The 12,300-nt window shown below is 32.4% G+C and overlaps 1 protein-coding gene across 1 annotated transcript; it reads left to right on the top strand.

The window, feature by feature from the left end:
- The first annotated feature begins 592 nt into the window (after positions 1-592).
- Positions 593-11,546, top strand: LOC134710908 (paired box protein Pax-6-like). The gene is made up of 5 exons (XM_063571328.1): positions 593-685; positions 7,081-7,141; positions 8,287-8,388; positions 9,324-9,484; positions 10,862-11,546. Exons 2-5 carry the CDS (start codon positions 7,082-7,084, stop codon positions 11,412-11,414), a joined length of 876 nt encoding a protein of 291 aa, XP_063427398.1. The 5' UTR covers positions 593-685; position 7,081; the 3' UTR covers positions 11,415-11,546.
- The last annotated feature ends 754 nt before the right edge of the window (positions 11,547-12,300 follow it).

The following is a 12,300-nucleotide window of genomic DNA, read 5'->3' as shown; positions in this document are numbered from 1 at the left end:
TATTATAACGGTAATATATGTAACAGTCTCAGATTTAGGCAAGTAATTGTATATTTAAATATACAATTCCTTGGTTAAGGGGAAATGTTGTCTCTTCATCAACTCTTAATTATTTCTACAAAATGTCTTGGACATTATATTTGACTATAGCGAGTATAATAGTCCCAGAAAGATATACTGAACAAAATATCGTTTAAGCCGTTTTTGTAAACCTTCGAATAACAGGTCCCATCAAATTACAAGGCTTGAATTATACATAATTAAGTACTTAAATTGCAAATAGTGCGAAACATTAATTTATCAACATTAGAAACATATAATACAATTGTATAACATGTAAAGTTAAATAGTTCAGCGCGTGTGTCCGACGAAGAATCAAAGGAGAGGATTACATGCAATTATCTGTTTCTTTTCATACCTAACTGTTATAATTTACATTGTAAAAACAAGAATATTTAAAAAAATGGCTTCAGTAAGAGATGGGCTTGTGTGATTTTTGCAATTAATTTTGAACCCATTGCTAATCGTTCCGCGGAAAGATGAAAGAGACAACATAAGAGAACGTTGGCTTGTTGTTTTTATAATAGAATGTTTTAAAATTGCAATAACTCAAAATTTTACATCATTGAATGTTTTCTACTAGTTGTTGAAACAACGTTTAACACAGTGAATCCCTAGAATTAAGGTAGGCAATTTAAGTTATTGTATTTAATATCTGGTTCTTTTTCATTAATGTATAAAATTAGAAATACCAATTTGGGAGGAACTCGTAAATAACGTTTAATTTGTTCCGGTTTACTGTCTTCTATAAATGATACCTTTTTTCTTCATCAAACATATTGCTAGAGCACAAGAAACACTATTCAACAGGCTGTGCCATGTATACGAGTTCAAATCTAAACTATGAATCAAGCGAGTTTGTGTAACGAAAATACCATTGGGACGAATAGCATAAAAGTATATAACATGCAAATGTTTGATACTAAAAGAAAAGTGTTGACAGAAATGTCACCAAGTGCAATACGCAAAAATAAAGGCATGAATATAGATCTAGATGCAAGTTCAAATTCAAAATCTAAATAAACTATTCAGTCATAAAATCATCAACAAAAAGGGGAATTTTCTCTATTCGGAAATAACCTATTTATATCGTCTTTCTCTCTCTGTACATTTGTTAATCTTAATATTTATCCTAACATCGGTTTTTGTTTTTATGTATAACTTTGCAGGTTTTTAAATGCCCGTCTAAGATTATGGCATAGAGTTGTCCGTCCGACCGTCCGTCATCCACACTTCGGAATATTACTAAAAAAAACCGCTTCCACCAACTTTATAAAACTTTGTTGAAATCATACCTTTCATTTTTTTTTTATAAATTTCAGATTTTACTTCTTTCAGTTATGAATTTTATACTTAAATCTAATGATGTAAGATACAGAATTGATTTGTATACATTTCGGATTTTACATTTCTGGTGTTATGCAGTCTTATTCTTAGATAGTTGTCTCATTGGCAATCATACCATATCGTCTTAAATTTGTATGTCCCTTCTCAGAACTAAACAGAGTCTGTTACTGTTCTGTCAATCGATCTGAATAAACCACACCTATCTAACTCCTTAATGGAAGATACAAACAATAATAATTCACATTTTTATAAAAAAAAATATCAATAAAAAACACCTTTTAACTTCATTTGAAAGCGATTATTGATTGGACGATATCTGTATATATAGATGTGTTTTAAATGCACCGGGCAGTATCAAAGGTGTTGCTTTCCACAATAAATGTTTGATGTTTGTGTGTATTTACTTTGTCCATCCATGATTTAAATTATTTTAGAATTATTTGTTTTGCATATTATGCAAATATGCAAAACAAATAATTCTATAGTAGTGTGAATGGTTTTTATTTGCAATCACTACTGTACAGTCAGTGTGAATTTAGCATTTTCCATTTGTTAGTGTTAGTTATAATTGACCCCCCTCATAATTGTCATGACTGTACAGTAGTGATTGCAAAAAAATCATTCACACTACGATAGAATTATTTGTTATGTACTAAATAAGTAGGTTAAAAGTAAAATGGTCCTCCCTTTAGTCACATTTTCTTTGATGTAAACACATTCTGCATGTTTTAACTTCTTTTTTATAAAATTTTATTTTAATGCAACTTGATATTTCGAGAGAAATCCGTTTGCGCCAAAAAATATTTTTTTATGCGCGATAACCGTCATTACCAATTTGCACAAATGCTACGTTACCTAAACATACCTAGTATAGTTATGTGCGCCAAAAATAAAATATACAAAGTGTGTCATTTAAAAAAATACTTTATATAGACTTTTCTGTTTTAACCGGGTAGGAGACCAGTAGTCTACTTCGGCGAAGTTAAAGGTTCAACTGTAATTTATTTCAAACTTTTCTTGATTTGTCCGTTCATAGTTTAGGAAATTAATAAGACACTAAGGATACAGCTCCTTCATGCAAAGTTGTCCCTTAGTTAGATGATTTGGCTATTTTTAAATCCCATTTGTTCATATCGTTCTTCACGTTTTTAATTTTGGAATGCTTTGTATTGAGTGCTCCAAATGAAGGTAAAACTAGAAAAGCGCTTTGGAAATCAAGTGCTTTTTTTATTTTGCATGCACTGGTTCGACACCACTGCTGGTGGTCTACGATTACAATTTTTTTATATGTTAAATTTCCTTGATAGGTTTTAATTGAGAAATGCATTATATGGTTTAGAACTATTGTTCAAAAAAAGAATCGTAATAGCCTCAATTGATACCTTGAAAACATAGTATTTGGTCCAATTAATACCTTTGAATTTGATGTACTTCCCGACAATTATATATCAGTAGAAAATAGCAACGTACGCAAAAGCTGCTGCCGACAAAACTTGGTATTTGTTTATGCACATATTTCATTCTGTCAAAGAACACTATCTCCAAAAAAAGAATGTTTTGTTCTTGAACTTTTTACTAAATTCCCAACAGGAAATCTAAGAACGCGATCAATAACAATCTTTTGTCTCTATGATTCTATTTTCAAATGGCATACATCCTTTAATAAACCAATGCGCCATAAGCGCATGATACGCCCGTCGCATTTAAGAGTATTATACTTCAATAACTTCTTAATTTCATATCAGAAAATTATGAAAAACTAAAGGGTGGTTACCTTTATAGATATAAATCAATCATTACTCAAGTTTAATGAAAACTGCACACAACACTTTGAAGGTTTTGTCTGAATACTAAAGTATCACACCTTTTTTATATAAATAAAATCTAATTACTTGGAAATGTTAAAGGTAAAAATTATGAAATTCGAGAGAGAGTTTACGTCAGTAGAAATAAGTAGAAATTCCTCAAAGTTTCATGTGAACTGATGAAATTATTTTTGAGTTAATGTCCGAAAACCGGAAAATCCCCATTTTTTAATAAACCCCCATAACTCGGTGACGTAAATTTTAAAACTTATAGAAAACGAAAGGGAGCTCACGACAAAAGATATACACATTTCGTCAGAGTTTCATGCAAATTGGTGAAAGCGTTTTTGAGTTAATGTACGACATGTTGACGACGGACGGATGAGTGGATTGACAACGATATACCATAAAAATAAATTTTCGTCCCGTAAACTGGCGGATAAAAATAGATATTATTACTTATGATTATCGAAGTTTTCCAGGACCTTGCTCATACAAAGCTGTATAAATATCATATAAAATCTGACTAGACATGAGAGCGACAAAAAAACAATGTTCAATGGGTCATAATTCCAGTAGAAACCATTTGAGCCGGCTCTCTTTTACGAACTTACAAGACGATTACTGATACATAATGTTAATATTAATTTCATAAAAAAAATAAGACTTTGGAGCGATTAAGGTAGATAGGGTGTCTTCCTCCATCTTGGATTTTGAAATAAAAGAAAACAAGGTCTAGATCATTAATAGAATGTGCAAATTTTTAGAGTAGTAGTTAATTCCTGTGTTAGAACTTCCACTGAAATATAGAAAATGAAATATTTTATCATATTTATGGTTGTATTTTACAAAAAACAGAAAACTTTTGTTGATCATTTTGTTTCAAACTTTGCCACATAAGGGGAGACAACTCAAATGCAAGGGCTGATAATTCAGATTAAGGTACTTTTACTATAGAATGTGTTAGGAATTTCTCTATTTTATTATTGAGCAAGAAAACGGGTCCGGTGACCCCATTTGTTCTTTTCCTTAACTGAAAGCATACTATTAAAGCTATCTTCTCATATTTTATCTCAAAATTCTATGGTGTAGTTTATGCCTTATTTCAGAAAATTGGGTTTTCCATGCATAATCTATAAAAAAAATTGTCAATTTTGAACACAGTGTAGCATGAAAATAAGCCTTGTGACCCATTCTTTTTATTATCTTTTTTTAAAAAGCATAATATAAACTACATTATGGTAAATTATTAAAAACTTCTATGGATTATAATTTAGACACCCAATCTACCTTAAAGCACAATTTCTTACTGATTGTAAATTCGAAGGGACAAATTCCTGCAAAAATGATAGATCAGCTAAGATTTTCGAACTCATCCCACACCTTGCTGATCAAAACCTTTATAATAATCTCCAAACAATCCTACATATAAGTTTCCAAGGGGGTTCATACCTTTAAAGATAGTTTATCATTTTCGAATTAGTACCGTATTCATTGCCTTTGATATAAATATCATTAATATCTAGCGAGAATTATACCTGTGAGAGCGCTTACAATACTGGACGGACAGATAAACGGACTGGCTGACGCATGGTGTTTCTCCGTCCCTGACGTCGACAAATGCAAGATATGTGGTATACCAATAACAAAATATATTGCAATTGCCTAGGATGAAAAATGCTAGGCTATTTCATTTCTATAAATCGCCATAAACCTGCAGTATTGTTTCTTGCACAAACTTAATTAACATACAGCCTGTAACAGAGTAGTGATCGAATTCGCGTTTCTTTACCGTCAGAATAAGTTCATGTCCAACGTGTAAGTTTTCATTGTTTAAGTCGAAGTTTGTTTAACACAGTAAAACATTTTTTATAATCAACCATTGTCATTGGCATTTTCATTTTAACGGTAAAGGATCAAATACGGGATCTCCGAAATTTCTATCTATGTTTTTAGGAACTGTAGAGGTCTCCACAGGTTTTCAACAAGGGTAGAATTCAAAACCTTGAATATGAAAACCTCGAAATCCATGATACTTTTTCTGTGCGGTAGTTATATCTACAAAATCTAATCATGTACACGACATACAATACAGATATATTCATACATGTATATTTATATATCGGGAATTCCTTTTTGCCTCCAAACAGAATTATAAGGTTATGTATTAGTGCCTCCGTTCACTGCACAATTGTAAATTGTCTTCCTAAAGACCAGCAAAAATAAATGGCACAAGTTCACGTAGTCATAAAAAAAGTCGTATAATTAACGTTATCGAACAAAAAATCAGAAATACGGAATATTATTTGTGAAAGGTTACGAAATCCGTTTCCCCTACATGTTTTAAAAGTCAAAGAAAAATGTTTTCCCTGATACAAACGTTTTAAGAACCAGCTTTGTGTATAGACAAATTCGACTGTATATAAGGAAGTTAATATGTTTACTCTGATTTGAAATTATCTTTTAGAACTTTTTTAGTAATTAAGAACCTATGTTGTTTATGGGTAATAGGTGAATTGTTGCCTGATCCCTCAAAATGACAGCAAGCGCAGTTTTCCGGACGATTTTCATATACACTGCTAAAAACTGTCAGGTCCTGGCCATGGTATATTTTGGAGAATTTTTTTTTACTGATTTTTACTAAAAAAAATATTCTCTGTGTGTGCCATTGTAAAAAAATAGTTTTGCTCGTTGCTGTAAGCAATATTTTGTACAGGTTATAACATGTATGAGGTACTTTTGTACATGTTATAACATGTATGAAGGACTTTTGTACATTTGCATTATACAAGTTATAACATGTACAATATTTTTGTACATGTTATAACCTGTACAAAAAACGCAACTTGTACACGACATATGAGAAAACATTTTAAAGTTATTGATTGAATTCAAATCCATCACACATACGGTACACATTGTAGTCCGAAAAAATAAAGGACTTCATTCCTATCAAGCACCTTTTTAATTTTTTACCAGTATATTTCTTTTAGTTTTGGGTAAAATTGTAAAGGAAATAAACTAGAATGTGTCCTCAGTACACGAATGCCCAACTCGCACTATCATTTTCTATGTTTATTGGACCGTGAAATTGGAGTAAAATCTCTAATTTGGCATTAAAATTAGAAAGATCATATCATAGGGAACATGTGTACCAAGTTTGAAGTCGTTTGGACTTCAACTTCATCAAAAACTATCTTGACCAAAAACTCCAACCTGGAGCGGGACAGACGGACGAACAGACGGACAGACGGATGGACAGACGGACGGACGGACGCACAGACCAGAAAACATAATGCCCCTCTACTATCGTAGGTGGGGCATAACAAGAGCCATACGGTATAGTTTTTTCATTGTATACAGAAGGCCTATTATAAATTGCAAAGTTTAATTGCTTCCATACTAATTCATGGTGAGCTATATCATAGATAGTTATAAGAAGTTGTATTATGAGTGCTAATCAGACACCCAACATCAAGCTATAAAGGGCTATAACATTTGCTAGTGTAAAACCGTTCAAACAGGAAAACTCACGGTCTAATTTACATTAAAACGCCAAGAAAAGATAAACGCTTATGTAGCGTGACATCAACAAACGACAACTACTGAACATCAGATTCCTGACCTGAACAGGTGCAAACAAATGCAGCGGGTATAAATATTTCAACCTTCATTCCTATAACCTTTTTTTACCGGTAGACTGACCATATTGTTAAAGCATTGTTATTAAGTTGTAAGAAGAAGCTTTACCTTCGTAATAGTGATGATAATATATACATTGTTTTTGCCTTTGATGGGTTGCTGAACACTCCGTAGTTATGATTTCATATTATTATTTTTCATTCAATTTCATTTGTTTCTTTTTCAGAATGGGCGTGAAAGATGATCTTCAGTCTCGTCGTGGCAGAACCAAATACACCACTGAACAGGTATATACATATAAAAATCATCCAATAATGATAAAATTTAGTTGAAAAAACGTACACCGTATACGACAAAGAAGTCCAGTACGATAAAGACAAATGGATTCTTTACAACTGGCATCTTGAAGGGTGTACTGTCGAATATTATAATGTCAAATCAACTCTTTTGATTCGATATCAATGTAAAAAATCTTGTAAAGTTGATCTATGTAAAAGTTATGCATAAACGAAAATTAGGGGTAAACTCCATAGCACTTGTTACACAAATACACATCTTCATATCTTCACACGGTTACCAGCGCTGGATAAGTATCCACAACGTATATCGAGGTTTTCAAAGTGGTTTTGTCCGAAAACAAATATTTTACATTGCAATTTGAAATCCTACATTCTATCACATGCCTTATTTTTAAGCATATACAAATGTACTGATGTAATTACGAGAATCAATCAAACGATCATGCCCTGCTTAAACAATATAGTTGTAAAATGTCTGTGTCATGTTGGACTCTTGTGGACAGTTGTCTCATTGACAATCATACCACATCTTCTTTTTATATTAAATAAAATTGAGATGGAAATGGGGAATGTGTCAAAGAGACAACCCGACCATAGAAAAAAAAACAACAGCAGAAGGTCACCATGATCTTCTCACATTTCCACATAATTCGGAAAGTCATCGACATGTTACAAGTACCAACCATTAATACAAGTCTTAGTTTTAACTATATCCAAATCATGGGCCATCCTCTTTTCCTTCCAACAATAAATAAACATTGTAGTATAATTTAGAACCAATGACCATGGAAGAGGGGAAGTATTCAAAGATATATACTACTTCATGCAATGACGAACCCCTCTCCCATTCTAAATACCGACAGAAACGAGAGCAAAGTAAAGATTTTCAACTTCTGACCGCAAATTAAATAATTAGTAGAGAATAAGATGAACATTAAAAGAGGGCCTTAAAATAGTAAAAGACTGCGACCAGGGTCCGATATATTGGCGACTCACATTTAAGTGTCATGTTTATATTAATTCAAAACTAAGGCGCTTATCTGATTTGTTACAAAGCCAAAATAGTTCAATATTAATGTATTCAAAAATTATTATAAGAAATTTGTTTTTAAATTGATTTTTCTTGGTTTCAGTTGTATGCTTTGGATAGGTCATTTTGTTTGTCTCAGTATCCGGACACCGCCACAATGGAGGAGCTTGCTGACATGTGTAGTGTTCCGACAGATAAAATATCAGTATGTATAGAGTAACAACTACATTATACTAAATATATATGTCATGATGCTTTATTTTGTCATTTAAACAAACAAATGGACAGAGAGTTGTCGGTTACAGTTAACTGGACCATGATACAAACATACACGAATACGAACCCGTTTGGTAATAAACCGACACAGTGTGTCAATTTTATAAAACAGCACTAGTTTTATTGATGACAGATCGCCGAGCTGCTCTTGGCAAAAAGTTCGAATCTGATATTAGATATTATATTTGTATTTTATTGTTTATTCTCTCCACGTTCATACATTTCCCCCTACTAGTGTGCACTGTTGGATTTCAAATTAAAAATCTGAAAGTAAATATTTTACTTATTTGTTTCTTCTTTATTGCAACTAACCACATAACCAGGTCGATTTCGATCATGGCAAAATTAACATATCGTTGGTTAAAAGAGACGTTGTCAATTCATATAAATGTATTTTCCACACACACAGGGTAATCGAAAGATGTTGAAACTCTAGTGAACATTGATAGTCTATTCAATATCCATTAAGAGAAGTTTATAAAAACTCTATACTAGTATATCCATTAACCAAAATTTTTTTTTTTGCTTGTTTCATTTTTCCCAAAATGTAATTAAAAGTTTTTACGATGAAGACAATTTTAACAAAATATTGAAAATTATCCAAAGGACATCCATGACCAAATAACTTTATTTTCTGTATAATTAGGAAATAATTTCTGATTTCAGTGTTTTTAAATTTTCCTTCTCATCCTTTTCTTTTTTTGGGGGGGGGTGGGGGGGGGGACAGATTGGCTTGAAATTTCAAACACTCAGGCTAATGCCTTAGTGTGTATATCCCGTAGTACATGCACATATTAAGTTGTCAGAATACTGTTAATAAATATTAAGAGTCTTATTGAGAATTAATCGATTGTTTATTTTCAGACATGGTTCCAGAACAGAAGATCTAAGTTTAAACGTCAATCTAAAGACTCCAATGTTGCCTGGATGAGGAAACACATATTCAACAGAGATCCAGCAGTAAAAGAAAATCATGTTCTGTCACCACCAACAACAGAAAGTACCAAGTGTGCTCCTAAATCAAAGTAAGTGTATACATGTGTATATATTAAAGAATCTTTATTTCCAAAAACAAGAGCAATGCTACCGGCTTAACAATGGAATACTGTTGGATTTGAAAATAAAAATGTTTGTTTCTAGAAATTGATTAAACAAAACATTATCAAGGTTGTCCTCTAAGGAAAAATATATTTTAGAATTTGAGGGATACCTTACCGGCCAAATAAAACTAAATTAGGGAGTATAACATCTATAAAAATAAGAATACGTTATTGACGATCATTTACGGTTAGAAATACCTGATATGAATGAAGAAAAAAAACCTAACTTATATATAGTCTAAAAAATTCGTATATTTCTCCTGTTTTTTTCACGATGAACTAAAAAACACTTTGATTTTTTTTTTATAAGATCCTTATGTATTTACTTTATTTATTCAATTTCAGTAACCAGCAACTAAAGATACTAATCATTTTCTTTTTATTGTTTTCGATATTTGTATCGTCAATAACTTTTTTGTTGCCGTGTGCAAAATACTCAATTTAAAGTAAAAATAAATGAACTAGAATACCTAACACCAAGGATAATTCAAAACAGAAAGTCCATTATCAATGGTAAAATCAAAAGCCCAAACACATCAAACGGATGGTAAACAGTTGCCATATTGCTAACTTGGTACAGGAATTTCCTTATGTAGACAATGGTATATCAAACCATGTTTTGTAGCTGGCTAAACCTCTCACTTGTATGACAGTTGCGTAAAATTTAATCGTTGTATGACTTGAACATAATACTTGTTGAAGATAAACTTAATGACAACCTGAAAACATGAGTTATGTAACATACTACATTGAAGTAGAAGCCTAAGTTAATTTTTACTCAGTCTGATTTCGAGAAAGCAAAAAAAGAATCTAAAAATGACAGATTGGTTAAATTGTGTGCTCAACGTCTAACAGAAAATATTTTATATTTTGAAGAGAGATAATTAACAATAGATCTGAAGAGGTGAACGGCAATAATGTCAATTGTCACTGGGAAACGAGGGTATGGGATAGTGTCCGAACTTTTGCGTTACAACAGGCCAATTGGGCACCCTTCAATATATAGTTGTTACATGGTTTTTTTATATCGTGAAGAAAATTGGCACTCTTCCTAGACATCGAGTTATACTCCCCATTGCGTAACAATTTTAGACTTCATGTCCAGCATAACTCGAACCTATTTTTCTTTCTAACGAAGGGTTTAATATACCTTGTCAACACCAGCTTGGTTCGAAACTTAAAAAGAAAAAATTCCATTGATATGTAACCGAGCAAATAAATAAGTTAATTCCTATCGGAACAAAATATTGAACTTCGTTAATATAAATTATTATAAATTAAATTGTATCTTTTCCTTTTCAGTTTGTCATATATGCCAAGTGTGTCTTCTAGTTATTCGTCTCCTCCAACACCGTTCTACCCGCCTGTAGGTCCATATGACATGTTCAACGACATCTTACGTGACATCAGCTCTATCTCTAACCAACCAACCATGGGTTATTCTACGCCAGTTCACCAATTTGACAGTCAGACAACGCTATCAGCAGAGTCATCTCCAGACATGAAACAAGTAATAACATCGCCATTACAGTCTTCAACTCCACAGCAGTGTTCTGACCAGCATTTACACTTCAGTCAACCTCAAGACAGGGTCTCGCCAGTCTATAGTTCACCACCACAACACATGTCGTCGCCAGACCAGGAATACATACTCAACTCATCATCAGATAGTTCTTCATGTAGTATCCAGACATCTCCGCCATCATATCATCACAGCGCTACACAACATCAGACCTCACCACCAACTCAACATCATCCAGTGTTGATTCAACGTCCGTACTACCTTCATCAAGCGTATCCATGGCAATACTTTCAGACCTCAGTAGCAGTAGCACATCGTATGTATCGACGCTAAACGTCAAATATTGTGTGATAGTGTCTTTGTGGTTTATAACACTAGTGTACTAAACTTATTGTTATAGGTGACTTTCGATGTGAACATCTGTAAATTATGTTTGCATTTGTATAAATATCAAAATGATAGTGCTAAAACAAAATAAATGAAGTTTGTTCGCTTGTATTGTGCGTTGATATCATTTTTTATTCTCCATTATTTAAGACCATTTCCCCTTTCAATTCATACAAGTCATTACATGTTGATGAATAGAAAATATGTTGGGTATAATTTCAACGCGACTTCTACCAAAGAACACTAAAAAAAACATCGATTCGAAATATAGACGTCAACATATGGCTAATAAACATAAACAAATGTGAATACATGTAGATCTATGACTGTAATAAAGATCTACAACCAAAGCAAGTTTCTATAAAAAGGCAATCTTTTTAGGTAAATAGGAGGGTTTGATGGGATTTAATGTTTAAAAAATAATGCCCTTTAAAAATTAAGATTAGAGAATAACGGGCAAAAAAATGAAGATTAGAGAAGAAAGGGGTTAATTTTTTGAAGATTAGAGAAAAAAGGGGGTTAATTTTTTAAAGATTAGAGAAAAAAGGGGTGAAAATAAATGTTTACAGAATAACAGACCCTTCCTCCCCAATTCAGACCCTCAAATAGCGATTGTAACATCACTGAATGACTCTATTACCGTATCTGTAATCACATGAGCACAACAACGGATGCAACCTGTGGAGCAGGAACTGCGGACCTTTTCTGGCATATTTATTCCCTCCCACCCCAGACAGCGTTTTGTTTTGTTGGGTTTATGTTGTTCAATCTTTAGTTATCGATATTGTGTTTTTTTTTTTTTTTTTTTTTTTGTCGTCTTTCTGTTGTTGTT

Source organism: Mytilus trossulus, chromosome 1 (assembly GCF_036588685.1).
Source record: "Mytilus trossulus isolate FHL-02 chromosome 1, PNRI_Mtr1.1.1.hap1, whole genome shotgun sequence".
Lineage (NCBI taxonomy): Eukaryota > Metazoa > Mollusca > Bivalvia > Mytilida > Mytilidae > Mytilus > Mytilus trossulus.
Note: the sequence above shows the minus strand (reverse complement) of the source record. Positions and strands in the feature narration are given on the sequence as shown.

Coding starts and splice junctions, on each gene's coding strand:
- LOC134710908 (XM_063571328.1), top strand. CDS start 7,082: ATGGGCGTGAAAGATGATCTTCAGTCTCGTCGTGGCAGAACCAAATAC. Junction 7,142..8,286: donor CCAAATACACCACTGAACAG/GTATATACATAT, acceptor TCTTGGTTTCAG/TTGTATGCTTTGGATAGGTC. Junction 9,485..10,861: donor AAGTGTGCTCCTAAATCAAA/GTAAGTGTATAC, acceptor TTTCCTTTTCAG/TTTGTCATATATGCCAAGTG.